The sequence below is a fragment of the Musca domestica genome, unplaced genomic scaffold (genome assembly GCF_030504385.1).
Source record: "Musca domestica strain aabys unplaced genomic scaffold, Musca_domestica.polishedcontigs.V.1.1 35, whole genome shotgun sequence".
In the NCBI taxonomy this organism is placed as follows: domain Eukaryota; kingdom Metazoa; phylum Arthropoda; class Insecta; order Diptera; family Muscidae; genus Musca; species Musca domestica.
The window spans coordinates 7007090-7025409 of NW_026712315.1; the positions used below are offsets into that span (position 1 = coordinate 7007090).

At 38.1% G+C, this 18320-nt stretch overlaps 3 protein-coding genes across 3 annotated transcripts; 1 reads left to right on the top strand and 2 right to left on the bottom strand.

Moving 5' to 3' along the window:
• The first annotated feature begins 643 nt into the window (after window positions 1–643).
• On the top strand, window positions 644–2326 carry LOC101889269 (cytochrome P450 6g1). The gene is made up of 2 exons (XM_005190452.4): window positions 644–1955; window positions 2013–2326. The coding sequence occupies exons 1-2, from the start codon at window positions 717–719 to the stop codon at window positions 2301–2303; spliced, it is 1530 nt and encodes a 509-aa protein (XP_005190509.1). The 5' UTR covers window positions 644–716; the 3' UTR covers window positions 2304–2326.
• Window positions 2327–10341: 8015 nt separating this feature from the next.
• Window positions 10342–12193, bottom strand: LOC101889092 (cytochrome P450 6g1). The gene is made up of 2 exons (XM_011297048.2): window positions 10756–12193; window positions 10342–10694 (listed from the first exon to the last, which is right to left on the bottom strand). Exons 1-2 carry the CDS (start codon window positions 12013–12015, stop codon window positions 10392–10394), a joined length of 1563 nt encoding a protein of 520 aa, XP_011295350.1. The 5' UTR covers window positions 12016–12193; the 3' UTR covers window positions 10342–10391.
• A 3724-nt stretch (window positions 12194–15917) lies between these two features.
• Window positions 15918–18045, bottom strand: LOC131803897 (cytochrome P450 6g1-like). The gene is made up of 2 exons (XM_059125774.1): window positions 16447–18045; window positions 15918–16381 (listed from the first exon to the last, which is right to left on the bottom strand). Exons 1-2 carry the CDS (start codon window positions 17707–17709, stop codon window positions 16100–16102), a joined length of 1545 nt encoding a protein of 514 aa, XP_058981757.1. The 5' UTR covers window positions 17710–18045; the 3' UTR covers window positions 15918–16099.
• Window positions 18046–18320: the final 275 nt, after the last annotated feature.

The window sequence follows — 18320 nt, forward strand, 5'->3', positions numbered from 1 at the left end:
AACTTTTAATACCCTCCATTATTTAGAAGGAAGGAATCTCGAAATTAAAAAAAAAGGGAGGTACCGTTATATGGGGGCTATACAAGACAGGCTATAGTACCCATTACGAACTACAAATACGAAGTTTGAAAAGATTTCGGTGAATAATGTCGCTAGAATCATCAAAGTGCCGAATATAGGTAGGTATCGTTATATATGGGCTATACGAAGACCTTAACAAACGATTGTTTTCTCATCGGAGAAAACGAAATTCGACAATTTACCACTTTCGGCCAAGCGAAGCAACTTTTTAGCTCTTTTGTGTCTATTTTCTTTCTGCTGCGGTGTAAGTTCTTGAATTTTTTGGAATTTCAAGGGCTTAAACCCGAGCTCATTTTTCAATATTTGGCGAATGGAATATTGCAATATGTTCAGCTCACGAGATGTTAACAGCTGTCGGGCAAGTGGCTTGGAAATGGCAGCAGTACAGAAACGTGCCATTAATCTTCTAAATAATACTTTACAATTTGTGTTTGCCTGCAGCTCTTATTACCCACTGTGTCGGAATCTAAATTACGAATATAAAAAAAAGCAATTTTGAGTACAATCAACTTGGCTTGGCTAACAGCACGTTTCGTCAAAATCTAAATACAAATTATCGCCAACAGCCGACATCCAAAAGCCAAAGCTCCAGTACAACTCTAGACTTCAAGCAATAGAAACGGATTTCAACGGTCATGTGGTGGCTTGGAATAATTGCAATTTTCCTATACATTCTGTACAAAGCTCAGTATGGGTTTTGGAAACGTCATCCGGCAGTGCCAAGTTTGCCGGGTAGAATATTCAGTGGAAATCTATTGGATTTTCTTTTGTTCAAAACAAATTTCGGCTATCATTTAAAGAAAATCTACGATGATCCTGCTTTTACCGATAAACCGGTGGTGGGCATTTATGGACTGTATCGTCCCTCTTTGCTGATCAGGGAACCGGAATTAATTAAACGGATATTGATCAAGGATTTCGATTGTTTTCACAATCGTTTCCATGACATCGATGTAAAGTATGATCCCATTGGAGGCCAAATGATGTTCTACACCTCATTCCGGTTGTGGAGGGAAATGCGCCAAAAGCTGAGTCCTGTCTTTACCAGTGCCAAATTGAAACACATGTACCCTTTGATACAAAATGTGGCGAAAAATATTGAGGGGTATTTGGGGAAACAGAAAAGCATTCACCCGCTAGAGATGAAGAACTTTTGTGCCCGTTACACCAGTGATATTGTGGCCACCACTCTGTTGGGTTTCAAATCGAATTCTCTGGAAAATCCCTCCGAAGAACTGTGGAAGGAAATCGCGTTAATGGCTTATTTTAACCTCAAAAGGGCCATTGATTTTATGGTTATACTCTTCGTTCCCAAGATGGCTCGTCTGTTTCGTTCCAAGTTGTTTTATAAGAAAACGGAGGATTTTCTCAGGGACTCCATAACGCATGCCATCAAGGAAAGAGAGCTCAGTGGGTTGCCACGCAATGATTTGATAGATATGTTCGTCAAGCTGCGCGAGGAAGCTGCCGACGATGACAGGGATATGGATAAGTTTATGGAAACCTTAATAGCCCAGGGGGCGATTTTTATTGCGGCAGGGTCGGATACCTCTTCTACGACCATGTCAAATGCTCTCTTTGAATTGGCCAAACAGCCGGAAGTGCAGAAGAAACTGAAAGAGGAGATACGGCAAACCTTTGCCCTGGACGAGGGCTCCACAATATCCTATGAAAATCTTAACAATATGAAATACCTGGATATGGTCATCAACGAAACATTGCGTTTATACCCGGTGCTACCCATATTGGAGAGGAAATACCAGAGGCCAGAGGGAACATCTGGCGACTATTCACTGAAGCCATTTTGTGATTTTGAGTTAAGTAATGATATGCCCATCTATATTTCGCTGTTTGGTTTGCATTATGACCCTAAAGTGAGTCTGAAAATTAAGATTTACAAAAAATTAAAAATTTAAATTTTCTTTTTCCAGTACTGGTCCAATCCCATCAAATTTGATCCGGAGCGTTTTTCACCCGAAAACAAATCCACGCTAAATCCCATGGCGTATTTACCCTTCGGCATGGGTCCCCACAATTGCATTGGCAGCCGTTTGGCATTGCTCCAGATGAAATGTGGTCTGGTGCATTTATTGCATAATCATCATGTTCGAGTTGGCAAGCGAACGTGCCTTAAACCAGAGTTTGAAACAAAATCTATATTATTTGAAATTAAGGGTGGCATTCATTTGGAAGTTGTAAAGGATATTGATTTCAGCGAATAAAATAACATCGAGGAGAAAATGTATTTTCGGATCTTAAATATGGAGAGACAATTTTAAGGATTCATTTTCCAAATACAACCACTGAAATAGCAAAAATTCCTTGGAGAGATCTTCTAAAAATAGAAGGCCCAGTGGGGTCTTTTAACGACAGAAGACCTTTGGTGGTTTTCTGCAGCTAGATACCGAGAACTTTATAGAGGTCTTCGAAATCTTGGAGAAGTACTTCCATAAAGAATACAATTATGATTTAAAAAGTTAGTTAGTCTGAAAATCCTTGAAAATTAACAAAAACAAGTAAGTAAAGGCTATAGTCGTGCGGGGCCGACAATGTGATACCTTACAACGTGTTGGAAGCTCCCATATGTCCAAATTCATTTTGGAAGATTTCGATATTGAAATAATGTCATAGAGGCCTGCCCAGATGTTACCGTTATTTACGTACTCCGCCGTGTTGTTATGTATTCGAAAAAAATTACAAAAAATGACATGGTCCATTTTAAAGCTAAATATATGTTTTTTTTTTTTTTTTGGTCCATTTGAACCCCTGAATTTAAATCTCCATAACAGTAGGCTTTAATTCCTACCCTAACACTACCCCATGCAAAATTTCGTGAAGATCGGACGATAATTTCGAACTGTGTATAATACCTTGTAGAAAAACTTTGAAAAATTTACAATTCAAAATTGTACAAAATTGAATAAATCGCATGCGATAAAAAATATGATAAAAATTGAAAAAAAAAATTGTAACAAAAAATATTCACCTTTTATTGGCATATTTTTAAGCGAGTAAATCGGACGAAGTTATATGTGGGAGCTATATCCAAATCTGAACCGATCTCGATAAAATTTAGCAAATGTATTTCTGAGCTGTATTTGCTATATTTCCCCAAATATTGTTGTTACAGAGTGCATATTACGGTTGCGGAGGACAAAAATAACAAATCGGATGAACAATATATATGGGAGCTATAGCTATATCTGAAGATTAGCCTTAAAGCAAATACAACAAATTTGGAGAAAATCGGTGCAGAAACAGCTATAGCTCCCATATATATCTTCATCCGATTTCGGGTTAAATGTGCACCAAATGTCCACTATCAGTCCAAATTACCTGAATTTTGGCACACCCAACCGAGTTCGGCCTAGAAGCAAGTATATCAAATTTGGAGAAAATCGGTTCAGATATAGCTATAGCTCCCATATATATCTTTCATCCGATTTGGTGTTTAAGCCTCTCACATTCGTAATATGCACTCCACAAGAATGATATTTGGTACCAGATATAAGATACAGCCCAGAAATAGCTGTTTGTAATTTTATCAAATCGGTTCAGATTTGGATATAGCTCCCATATATATCTTCATCCGATTTCGGGTTAAATGTGCACCAAATGTCCACTATCAGTCCAAATTACCTGAATTTTGGCACACCCAACCGAGTTCGGCCTAGAAGCAAGTATATCAAATTTGGAGAAAATCGGTTCAGATATAGCTATAGCTCCCATATATATCTTTCATCCGATTTGGTGTTTAAGCCTCTCACATTCGTAATATGCACTCCACAAGAATGATATTTGGTACCAGATATAAGATACAGCCCAGAAATAGCTGTTTGTAATTTTATCAAATCGGTTCAGATTTGGATATAGCTCCCATATATATCTTCATCCGATTTCGGGTTAATTGTGCACCAAATGGCCGATATAAGTCCAAATGGACTGAATTTTAGTACATCGGACCAAATTCAGCCTAGAATATCAAATTTAGTGAAAATCGGTTCAGATATAGATATAGCAACCATATATATGTTTCATCCGATTTAGAGTTTTAGTCCCATACATTCGTAATATTCACTCCACAACCGTGATATTTGGTACCAGGTATTAGATGGAGCACAGGAATAGCTGTTCTAAATTTTATCGAAATCGGTTCAGATTTGGATATAGCTCTCATATATATCTTCATCCGATTTCGGGTTAAATGTGCACTAAATGGTCAATATCAGCCCAAATCCCCAGTCTAGAAGCTAATACGTCAAATTTGGAGAAACCCGGTTCAGAGATAGCTATAGTTCGTAAAATGCACGATAGAATTAGATAGATTTTGATTTTGTACCAAATATCTCATAGAGCTCTGAAATGCCCTGTATAAACCTTTTTACGAGAGCTCTACTAAATATGCATAGTGGTGTAGGGTATCATATAGTCGGCCCCGCCCAACTTTTGAGCTTTCCTTACTGTTTTTTTTTTTTTTTTTTTTTTTTTGAAAATTTCAACAATTTTTGGTGGTGGTACCAAACTGAGTTGACCGATATATTTAATTTAAACGCCAGACTTTGGGTTAATATAAATATTGGGATGTGTGAAATTCGAAGACAATCGGACTCTTATATCACATTTTATGAGAGTTGTAATTATAAGAAATTTTGACCATTTGTGGGGAGGTACTTGATGGAGTGGGCCGATATTGTCCATTTTTCATACCTGATCTAGCACCGACGCAAATATTAGTTGGAGCAAAATCGGATTATCTCTTTTTTTGTAGAAAATATATTTCTTGAAAATTTCGATCTTTTATAGGGGGTGGTAGCAGAAGGAGTGGACCGATATTGCCCTTCTCCGGACTCGATCTAAGTTTGACAAAAATATTATAATGTACCAAGTTTGGACCAAATCGGATACTTCGTTCGAGAATTATCGTGCGCACCATTCAGCCAGACGGAGGGACGGATGGACATCGCTAGATCGACTCCAAATGTCCTGAAACGGTCTTGGTCTAAAGAGACCTAGGGTCTAAAACCGTTATTTCGAACAAACACGTTTTGACCGTATCGAATGATATATATGTACCTCTCTCTCTCTCTCTACTTGAAAATAATTTTTAAAAAATATGTCGGTAAAAATTATTATAAAGTCTTGTCTTCAAAAGGTCTCCTATTAACAACGCCTCTCTACTCAATGAGCAAAACTATGACCTTCTTTCAATATTTCTCAGCTCTTCTTCCAATATTCCAAGAGGATATTGCAGCTTCATGAATTGACTCAAAACCAAATATCTCAGATCAGTTCCAAAGTTAAACTCAATCGAAGATGATTGCGGTAGCTAAAATACTCTTTCGCTTGACTATCGCGTATTCAGTTTTAATCATCCTCTACCGACAACAACAACCACATACATTTGCCAATGCTTCACCACCCAGTGCGGAATTAAGTTTCTGCCTAAAACAACCAACAACATCTCACACCCTTCAAACTTTTTGGCATGATGCCAACAACAACGACTGCCAGTTGGAAGCAAAGCAGCTGATTGATCTATTCAAGCGTCTCCAGCAAAAACTTGTCGCCGATCAAGATCGTTGTAGTCTTTTGTTCGTACACCAGATACGTAAGAAACTGATTGCAGTTGTAGGTCAACAGCTGGAAGAAGCTCTCATAACATCGACGCTGAGAGATAATTCTGAATTGGAGCTTTTATTGGAAGAGATCGCACGATTTGATAAGCGTATTTTGGAGGCACTATGGCAGCGTACTCTCGCAGAGATTTATTTATTTGTTAACCAAGAAGAGCTAATCGAGAAAATTATGCAACAAAGAAGTGAAGAAAGTCAAGTTTTAGCTTTGAGAATGCTCTCAAGAGAGAACAGCTTACACATAGAAGAGAATCCACGCCTAAAGCCACTATTAGCTTTTGCTATTAGCAAACTCTTAAATTCAAAATCCATACGCGGAGATCTTAAAGAAGAATTAAATCGATTTAAAGAGCAATTGCCTCAAGAGTTGATCCTGCTCTATTCCCAGCTATGGCGGCAATCATCAATTGGCCTCTTGAATTTTGGCCACTGGGAATTTCTATATGCTCCGCGTGAAAATGGACCCGACAATAGCAGACGCCTACCACTCACCTGGAGTAAAAACAAGAATTCCACAGACTCCGATGGTCATTTTTTGGTGGAATTTAACGGCTCCGGTCTCATAGCCATAGCTAGTCGTTATGGTTCGAGTTTCAAGTATCTCTACGCCGATGTTGAAAATCAAGCTCCATTTTTTTGGATTGGTCCAGGGAATAAAATCAATCTACAGTGGTGGCAGGTTGTGTGGCCCCATGCTAAAGCCAATCTAGGTGAGGGACAACGTCCCATTGCCTTGCAAAGTAAGGAGACGGGGGATTTTCTCTGTGCCACATCAGGCTACGATGAAAATCGTCGTTATGTTGTATTGATGCAGGATGGGGCGGGCAGATCCGATTGTCTGTGGCTTGTACGAGAGTTCGTATGAAAAAGAAATACCTATAAAATAAAAATTTTAAAATTTTGTAACGGAACTTTTTCAAAAATTTGATGACGAATTTAAAAAGAAAAACAAATAATAAAAAAATTAAAAAAATAAATATTTAAAAACACGTTGTAAAATAAATTAGTCTAAACAAGTTAGAAATTATCAGTCGTTTTGCCGACAGATGTATACCCTCAGCCAATTTTCGATTATTTAAATATATTTGGTCTTCTCTTATGATTATTCAAATGGTTGAGCCTCTATGAAGTAGGTTCTGAAGGAATGGGCCAGAATTGTCCATTTTGTATCGGAACGAAAAAATATGAAATAAATATTGCGACGTGGCCGTATTGAACTATATTTGTTACTATGAGATATGTGATAATTTTTAGAAAATGGTAAAATATGTGAGAGTTACCAGATGTAATGGACCGAAGTACTCCATTTTTATACCCTCCACCATACATACAGGGTTGCCCATATTCGACGGACCTTTGGGCCCTTTTGGCCCATTCCAATCGACGAGGCTTGTCCGCAGGCAGCATTCTTTGCGTCAATTGAATTTTGTACGGGAACAAATGCAAATCAATGCGAATAATCCGTTGTAAAGTGGACCGAGCCATGCCCAACTGCTGAGAACGGCGTTTTTGGGATGTTCTTGGGGACCTCTCGACTCTGGCTCGTACGGCAGCGATATTATCGGCCGATCGCCTTGTTCGACTTTTATATGGCCTCTTCGGATTAGAAAGAGCCTAGGAAGCTAAAATTTTGCACAGATCTCTCTTTGGTCTGCAGGCAGGTCAAGTTCGAAGATGGGCTATATCGGTCCACGATATCGTATAGCCCCCATATAACGGTACCCCCCGATATTCGGTATTTTGAAGATTTTAGCCACATTTTTCAATTAAATTGTCTGAAAATCCACACAAGGAGTTCCTTTTGAGAACTTTATACCTTGGGAGAGAATTATCTATATAGGTCCACGATATCGTATAGCTCCCATATAACTTTACCTCTCCGATATTCGGTATTTTGATGATTTTAGCCACATTTTGTAATGGAATTGTCTGAAATTCTACACAAGAAGTTCTTTGTGAGTATTTTACCCCCTGAAAGAGAATTGTCTATATAGGTCCACGATGTCGTATTGCCCCCATATAACGGTAGCCCCGATATTCGTTATTTTAATGATTTCAGACACATTTTCCAATGGAATTGTCTGAAATTCCACACAAGGAGTTCTTTGTGAGTGCTTTACCCCCAAACATAGATTTGTCTATATAGGTCCACGATATCGTATATCCCCCCATATGTAGGCACCTTCCGTTGTATGGTATTTTGAAAATTTTAACAGAATTTTAATGGATTTTATTTTTTTTTTTTTTTAAATATTCTAATTCGTGTCAAATGGTAGAGGGTATTCAAAGTTCGGCCCGGCCGAACACTCTGCTTTTTTACTTGTCATACTTCATCTAATACAGATAAAAATATTGGTATGGCCAAAAAATCGAACATTTATATCCAATTCTATGCGACATCATAAATTCTATATTTATTATGAGAAAAATATGTAGATATAGCCAATTGTAAAGAATCGCTGACTGGTTTTGCAAGTTCTGACAAACCATACATTGAAAATTGTGAACCACAAAGGGTGAGGTACCAGAAGGCGTTGGTAGATATCTATCATCTTCACAACAGATCTTGTATTAGGAAAAATGTTTGTATGTGTGAAATTTGAATAGAGTTGGATGCTCTACTATGTGGGGGAGGTACCAGAATATCTACCAACTTTATAACAGATCTTGTGTTCATGAAAATATTTAGATGTACCAAGTCTGAATGGAATCGGATGATAATTTCGTGTTTTATGAGCTTCATGGGTATTCAAAATTTTGACCCTTTGTGGGGGAGGTACGAGAAAGGGTGCACCGATATATTCCATCTTCACAGCAGATCTTGTGATAGTAGAAATAATGGAATGTGTGAAATAAAAAGAGAATCCAATGCTTATTTCGGATTTTATGATCGTTTTGGTTATTTAAAACTTTGCGCATTTGTGGGGGAGGTACCAGAAGGAGTGGTCCGATTCCTAACATCTTTATTACAGATCTTGTTGACAAAATGTTGACAATTTGTGTGGGGGGGGGGGTATCAGAAGGAGTGGACCGGTATCATCCATATTCACACCAGAACTTGGGTTAATGTGAATATTGAGGTGTCTGTAATTTGAAGACAATCGGGCTTTTACATTACATTTTGTTAGAATTATAATTATTCAAAATGTTGACCCTTTGAGGGGGAGGTACTTGATGAAGTGACAATATCGGTATTGTCCATTTTCTCACTTGACCTAGCACTGATGCACGTATAAGGCTTAGCAAAGTTAGAGGAAAATCGGATTATCCTCAGAATAAATGCCGAATATTATCGCGAAAGTATTCTGGAGGGTGTATTAAAACCGTGGGCACGCAAACATTTTGGACGCAAACCTTGGATATTCAAACAGGACTCAGCACCATCCCACTCACCACGCACCACCCAAGAATGGTTACATAATGAGGATCCTCGCTGCATTTCCAGCGCAGAATGGCCACCAAAATCTCCGGATACCAATCCGTTGGACTATTGTGTCTGGAGTATTTTGGAAAAGGTTGGCACTAAAAAATACCAAAGTGTCGATCACCTCAAGCAAGCGCTTCGCCGGAAATGGCCCAAAAAACACCAGAGCAACATTTGGGCTGCGTGTGACGGTGTTATTGACCGGTTGAAAGCCATAGTTCGTGCCATTGGTGACCAATTCGAACTAATCTAAACTTATTCTAAAATTTGATGCTATTTCCGACATTTTTTGCTTTCATTCAATAAAATTTAAAAAAAAAAAATGTAAAAATTATGGCGTTTGACTTTGTTGCAGTGTTTTATCTCACCATGTATAACTCCCATAAAATAATAAAAATAAAAATCGAAATAAGTATCCGATTGCCATAAAATTTCACACATCCAAGAATTTCTACTAACACGAAACCTGGTATGAAGATGGTAGATATTGATCCTCTACTGCTGTTACCTCTCAAACAATGGGTGAAGAATTTTAAAACCGAACATTAACCGATTAACATTCTTAGAAAAGGCGTTTGATCTCTGAAAAAATATTTTCTTAAAATCCATATTTAAGCGTCAGTCGAATACACTCCACCATTTGGAACGAATTTGGCAATTCTCAAAAACAATAAAATCCGTTAAAATTCTGTTAAAATCTTAAAAATACTGAATGTAGCTATTATGGGGGCTATACCAAAACGTGGACCTACATGTCCAATCAAAAGTCCTGCAGACATAACATACATTTGAGGAAAATTTTCAATCTACTTCAATTCGTTCGGAAGCTAGAGTGATTTCCACAGACGGACGGACATCGCTAAATCGACATAGAATTTTATGCTGATCAAGAAAATAGTATATATATATATGTATATTGTGGGGTCTAAAATGTGTATTTCGAGGTGTTACAAACGGAATGACAAACTTAATATACCCTCCATACTATGGTGGAGGGTATAAAAAATGCGGGTTTGACTGTCTGACCAGTCCGTCAGATAGAATATTAAAAAAAACTCATTTGAAGGTCTTGTAAACCTTTAAGAAATAATAAAAAAAATCCGCATTTAGTTCTCGTGGTTCCTGATAGCATTTTCTGAAAGACCTTAAAATATAAATTCCATTTAATTTTTAAATTCATTTTTTTTTAATTCTTTTGTCTTCAAAAAAATATTCCCGTTTCTTAGTCTTTGAAAATATTCTTAAATTCAACTTTATTCCAATAATTCATTGTCGCACATATCGTCTCGAACAAATTCCAAATTCATGCCACCCTTCAGTTGAAGAACAAATGCCTTTGGATCAAAGTCAAGTTGCTTCATTGTACGATCGCCCATTCTCACCTTGTGATTCTTAAGGATATGCATCAGACCACATTTGGTTTGCATTAGACCCAAACGATTGCCCACACAGTTGTGTGGACCATTGCCGAAGGGTAAATATGTCATTGGGTTAATTGAATTTTTGTTGTCCGACGAAAATCGTTCAGGTCGAAATTGCCAAGGATTGGGCCAATACTAAAAAATAACAACAAAAAATTAGTTCCTACAACAAATCATTGTGGGAAAAGGTCCTTACCTTTTCATCGTAGTGTAGTCCAAATATCGGTATGTAAATGGGCATACCCTCGGGAAGGGCATAATCACAATATGGCATCAAAGAGTATGGCTGGGAAATACCCTCCTCCGCCTTGCCATGTTTTCGTTCAAGTATGGGCACCGGAGGATACATTCTCAGGGTTTCATTGACGATCATTTCCAAATATTCCATGGAATTGAACGATTCATAAGATAGTTCTCCGCTGGTGTCTTTGAAGGCCCCCAGGATTTCCTTTCGTAGTTTTTCTTGCACTTCCGGCTGCTTGGCCAGCTCAAAGAGGGCAAAGGACATTGTGGTGGCCGAGGTCTCATAACCAGCTGCCAAAAATACAATGGCCTGGGAGTACATGGTTTCCATAAAGGAAGCGAGGTCCTTGGGGCCTTCAAAAGAAGCTTCCTGCTTAAGTTTTATGATAATATCGATTAAATCATTGCGTATCCGACCGCCTACCTCTCTTTCCTGGATAATCTGCTGTAGAGAGGCTACCAAATATTCTTGGCAATTTTTTTCAAACAGTTTAGCCCCAAAAAGTCGTACCAATTTGGGGGCAAAAAATATAATGACCACTTGTAGGGCTCTTTGCAGATCAAATAAACCCAATTTCCGTATTTCAATGTGCATTTTCTCCTCGGGATTCTTCAGAGAATCGGAAGAGAATCCAAATATTGTGGTGGCAATGACATCGGTGGTAAAGCGGGCACACACATCCTTTACTTCCATGCAAAACACCTGTCCCTGCCTCGCCATGTGATCGCTCATATTTGCACCCACACTCATCAGGAGAGGGAACATGGATTTCAATTTTCCACTCGAAAACATGGGGGAAAATTTCGAACGCATTTCCTTCCACAATTTGTAGTCACCAAAAAATATACTCTTCGCAGCAATGGGATCGGTGTGGACATCCGGTTTTGAGTAGCGATTACAAAATCTATCAAAATCCTTGATCAATATAGACTTGATGAGTTCCGGGTCGCGTATCAGCAAACTCGGTTTGTAGAGACCATAAACACCCACGACAGATGAGTTGGCGAATTTGGGATCCTCATAAACTTCCCTCAGAGCGAATCCAAAATTTGTCCTAAACAATATAATGTCCTTAAGATTGGAACAAAAAATCTGACCACGAACACTTGGAACATTTCTGTATTTTTTCCAAAAGGAAAAATTCACTTTGTAAAGATGGCAAATAAGACCCAGCACACAGGCGACAAGGAGTGCCGAAATTTGCAATAACATTTTGTTGAAAAAATTCAATCCAGACTGATTGAAAATTTATTTGTGTTTTGGAAGATAATTAGACAGTCAAAATTCAAATTGAAATTAATTACAAAACAAATAACAAGTCGATAACACGATCGCTAGTAGAAAGAACCGACATCCATGACATCTACAGAAATATTCCTGTCATGCTCGAAATAATATTTCTGAAACAATTAATGAATTTTGGACTTAAACATTGATTAAAATAAAATATACAATTGAAACAAAAAACCAGTAAGGAAAGGTCAAAATTCGGACGGAGACCATCATATGATACCCTACACCACTATGCGTATTTAGTAGAGCTCCCGTAACAAACAAGTTTATATTGGGAATTTATGTGTAGTAGATAAGGATTATATATTCGATAAGGAAAAAAATTTTCTGGGAGAAAAAGATATACCGGACCGAGTTTTCCCAAATGGTAAATTTCGGTTGAATTTGCAAAAAATATATTCAATTTGGGCTAAGATTCGATCGAAATATCGAAACTATATAAAAATGAACCGATCTCGATAAAATTTGGCAGATGTATTTTCGAGCTATATCTGATGCCCAGTATCAAATATCATTGTTGTGGAGTGCACTCATTACTCATGTGAGGGACTTTAACATTAAATCGAATGAAACATATATTTGGGAGTTATAGCTATATCTGAACCGATTTTCACTAAATATTTGAAGTACTTGCTTTTAAGCTAAATTCCGTCGGAAGTGCCAATATTCAGTCCATTTGGGCTGATATTGGCCATTTAGTGCACAAAAACCTGAAATCGGATAAAGATATATATATGGGAGCTATATCCAAATCTGAACCGATCTTGAGAAAATTTCAAACACATATTTCTGGGCTGTAACCCATATAGCTGGTACCATAGATCATTGTTGTGGAGGGCATATTACGCATGTGGGGGACTTTCACTCCAACTCAGATAAAACATATATATGGAAGCTATAGCAATATCTGAACCGATTTTTGGCAAATTTGATATAGTTGCTTCAAAACTGAACTCGGTCGGGTATTCACAATACACCCTAAATTATTTGACGTAGAGCTTGAAAATTTGACAGAACAGTTTGTGTTGTGTCTAGGATGATTGGTATTGAAAATGAGATATATCGGTCCACGTTTTGGCATAGCCGTCATATAGCGGTACCTCCCGATATTCGGTATTTTGATGCATTTTGCCACATTTTTCCCACGGATTTGTCTAAAAATTGGAATTTGTAGGTCATAATGGGTTGTAGCTCCGGTGGCGAAACGTAGAATACATAGGTCCACCATTTGATATAGCCCCTATATAACGGTATCTCCCGATATTCAGCATATTGACGATTTTTGACGAATTTTCCCACGTATTCGTTTAAAAAATGGCATTTGTAGGTCATAATGGGTTCGAGCTCCGGTGGAAAAATGTAGATTATTCAGGTCCACTTTTTCCCATAACGCACGAACAACGATACCCACAGCGGTGGGTATTTTGATATTCCTAGTCACATCTACCCACGAAATTGTTTCGAATTTGGCAATTTGATAGATGACAATTCTTGAAGCATAAAATTTTCTATACACGTTCCCGTTTTGGTATAGCCCCCATATATCGGTCTCACCCACTTTATGGTTTTTTGAAAAGTTTAACAGCATTACCCAAACGATTTCACTTGTATTTGTAGTTTAAAGTGGGCACGTTTGAATTCAAATACTTTTACATAAAATGTTTCATTTACCCAATGGTGGGGGGTAATAAAATTTCGGCCCAGCCGAACTAAATTTTTTTACTTCTTTATTTTTGAGCCAGATTTTTTTCCGGAAGTGTGGCTTTGAGAGGCCCTTTATAACTACAAAACTTCTCATATTGAAGCGATAATTCACTTTCATTCAAATTTTATCAGTATCTTGAAATTCAATTAATTAAACCGGGATTACGGCTCACATGCAATTTAAAATATTGATTTCAATTCATTGAGGCTATTGAACTGAAAATATATTTTTATTCGAAATGCATTCTTAAAAACTGATATGAATTTGTGCGAGTGTTTTGGGCAGGCCAATGATAAAGAATCTTATTTGTGTGTAACTGGTAGAAACAAGGAAACTAAAAATAGGAAACAGAGCAATCGAGGGAAATATTGAGATGTACCATCTCTGAATGTAATCGGATGTTAATTTCGCATTTTATGATCTTCATGGTTATTCAAAATTTTGACCCTTTGTGGGGAAGGTACCCGAAAGAGTAGACCGATATATCCTATCGTCACAGCAGATTTTGTGTTAGTTGAAATAATGAGTTGTGTTAAATACGAAAAGAATCAGATGCTTATTTCGGATATTATAATCGTTTTGGTTATTCAAAACATTGACCGTTTGTGGGGAGGTACCAGAAGTAATGGTTCGATTTCTTCCATATATATTACAGATATTTGCCGATAGAAATATTGAGATGTACCAAGTTTGAATGGAAGCGGATGTTAATTTCGCATTTTATGATCTTCATGGATATTCAAAATTTTTACCCCTTGTGGGGCAGGTACGCGAAAGAGTGGACCGATATATCCCATCTTCACAGCAACCATTGTGATAATAAAAATATTATGATGTGTGCAATTTTAAGACAATTGAACTCTTACATCACATTTAATAGGAGCTATAACTATTCAAAATGTTGACCCTTTGGGGGGAGGTACATGAAGGAGGGGACCGATATTGTCCATTTTCGTACCTACCCTAGAACTGATGGAAATATTTGGATTTGTAAAGTTGGAGCAAAATCGGATCAACCTTTCTCTTTGTGTGCAGTAAAATATTTTTTTTGAAAATGTCGACCTTTTGTAGGGGATGTACCAGAAGGAGTGTACCGATATTGCATCTCCGAACTCGATCTATGTTTGACAATAATATTACGATGTACCAAGTTTAGGCCAAATCAGTTACTCCCTTCGAAAGTTATCGTGCGCAGCAGCCAGAAAGGCAGACGGACGGACGGACGGACGGAGATCTCTATATCAACTCCAAATGTCCTGAAACGAATTTGGTTCAAAGAGACGATGAGGCACGTTTTGGCCATATTACCATAGTCAAATAAAGGTATAGACTAAAAAGTTTTAAAATTTCCCCTTCCGGCAAATGTCACTATTGTTGATCTTGGGCCAGTCAAGTCACTCAGGGCTAGTGAAGTCACTCGACTTCGAAAACAATTTATTCATTTTCCTGCTATTTAAGTTCTATATTTTTATATTTCACGACATATTTGGATAATGTAAAAATAAACAAAGTCGATGTTTTTTTTTTCTTTAATCAATAAATAATAAAGGATGATAAAAATATTTCATATTTTGTATTTTGAGAGAATTGAGTGAGTCTACTGAACCTCTCTCACAGCATGAACGACATCTATTGAAGCACTTTTTTCAGTGATAACAGATGAGACAACTTTTTAGTCTATACCTAATTTGGCACTTAAAAATAGCAAAGTGTCGATCACTTCAAGTAAGCGCTTCGCCGGGAATGGGCCCAGATACCGCAGAGCAACATTGGGGCAGCGTATGACGGTTTCATTGGTCGTTTGAAGGCCATAATTCGTGCCAAAGGTGACCAATTCGAACAAACCTAAACTTATTTCAAAAGTAGATGCCATTTCCGACATTTGTATTTGACCCTGTGGCAATTTTTTTATCTCACCCCGTATATAGCCTTTTTCAATCGAAAATAAGAGAAGAAACGATTAACTCCCTCAGGCCTTCTTTTTCTTCAGAATCCTTTATAGATTTTCTACAAAATATTCTTGAGATCATCTGGAATATGAAAGGAAGATCTTCTGTAGGCACATATCAAATCTACTTTATATACATGACTTTATTCGGCTACAAATTTGGCACACTTTCTGTTAAAAAAAAATTTTTTTTCATAACGTCTTTAAGCAGAACCGCTTTCTAAGGTCTTTTAAAGGAAAAAGTCCATCCTCAGACCGAAGACCTTCCTTCGATCCACTAACGATGCAATTTAGCTTCAACACCCTTTTCCCATATTCTAATAAACACTTTACTACTTATAGTACTGTATTTATTTCTCATCCTTAACAATCTCCAAAAACACTCCTCCCTTAACCTGTAAAACATTTGCTTTGGCTTCGAATTTCGGTTCGATCTCCGTGCGATTACACACCCGGACATAGTGATCTTTTAGAATATACGATAGACCGGCTTTCACTTGTATCATGCCCAAACGGGTGCCAATGCAATTGTGGGGACCATTACCAAACGGCAAATGGGCCATGGGATGTCTGTTGGCCTTTTGCTCCAATGAAAAACGTTCTGGGTCAAATTTCCGGGGATTTGGCCAAAACTAAGAAAAGAGAAAAACAATTGTTACTTCTAAAAAACATTTTTACAGATCAATGCTCTCCCTACCTTCTCATCATAATGCAGGGCATAGGGTGATATATAAATCGGCATACCCTCGGGTAGGGTAAAATCACAGTATGGTTTCAAGGAATAGGCCGGCTTCCCTGGTGGTGTGGCATAACGTCTTTCCAGCGAAGGTAATACTGGATATAACCTCAAGGTTTCATAGATTACCATGTCCATGTAGTTCATTTTGCTTATGGCGTCATATGAGATCACCCCCTGGCCCTCCACAAAGGCCTCCTTGATTTCATCTCTTAAACGTGATTGTAATTCCGGTTGCTTGGCCAATTCCAGCAGGGCATTGGACATTGTTGTCGACGAGGTTTCAAATCCTCCGATCATGAAAATACCTGCCTGGGCCATGAGACATTCCATGAATTTATCTATCTCCCACTCCCCCTTCTCCGCGGCTTCTTGTTTCAATTTCACAAAAATATCAATGATGTCATTACGTTTCTCACCCCCACTGTTGGCGGTCTCCCTCTCCGCAATAGCTTGTGTTATGGCCACCCTGAGGAATTGCTCCGTCTCGGGATAGAGAATCTTACAACCCATAAGCCGTTGCAATTTGGGGGCAAACATGACCACAATAAAATCGAATGCCCGGTGCCATGTGAAATAGGTTAGACGACGCACTTCCTTGTGGAAATCTTCCGAGGGATTTTCAAGGGAATTCGATTTGAAACCAAACACCGTTGTGGCTATAACATCGGTGGTAAATCGAGCACACAAATCTCTTAATTCAGTTTGAAAAACCATCGGCTGGGAATGCAAAAATTTCGACATATTTTCTCCGACCTGTTGGATCAGAGGATACATGTTCTTTAGCTTCCCACTGGTGAAGGTTGGCGTCAGCTTGGTGCGCATTTCCTTCCACAATGGATAGTCGCCAAAAAACATCATTTGCCCACCCAAGGGGTCGTGGTGATAGTCCAGTTTGGTAAAACGATCGCGAAAATACTCGAAATCTTTGATCAGCACCGATTTGATCAGATCCAAATCTCGTATCAGCAAACACGGCTTGTACAGCCCATAGACACCCACTACGGGAGCGGTGGTGAATTTCTCATCATCGTATATCGTTTTCAGATGATAACCAAAATTAGTTTTAAATGTTATAAAATCGAAGAAATTCCCACTGAATATTCGACCCGGTCCACTGGGTACACTCTTAAAACGCGTCCAGTAACTGAAGTTGCGATGATATAAAAAGCCCAAAGCTAAGATAATTACTACCACCGAAAACACTACAGCGATGAGCAACATTCCGTCGAAACCTTTAGAGCAGTGCGTGAATTCAAAACGACTGTGGGCGACTATCGCAAATGAGGTAGTCAGTTTGGGTTGAACTTGTTTTTTCTTTGCTTCCTCTTCTTCTTTTTTTAGGTATCGCAGTGAGGGTCATTCGCAAAGTTGCCACTCAAGTGTTATCAGCGAATTCGTAAAATTATCAATCGACACGGAAATACAATGCGAATGCAGTGAAGCGAATTCCAAAAAGAGGAAAAATATTGAAATGTTGAAAATTTTTGCAGGAGATTTTTTTTTGTTTATAGGTGCTCCACAAAACAAGGACACCCGGAGGAATGCTGTGGCTAGAAGACCTTATAAAAGTATTTTATAGACCAAAGACAGATTTGTACAGAGAGAATACTTTTAATGGTTTTCTCTAGAGAGAAAATGTTCATACTCCCCACCATACCTAGCATGGAGGGTATATTAAGATTGTCATTCCATTCCGTTCAGCAAAATTCTAAGACGATTTAGCCTTGTCCGCCCGTCTATCCATTGTAATCACAAATTAAGATAGGAATTAAAACGAATAAAAATAGGAAGCTTAAATTTTGCCCAGATATGTCTTTAGTCTGCAGGCAGGT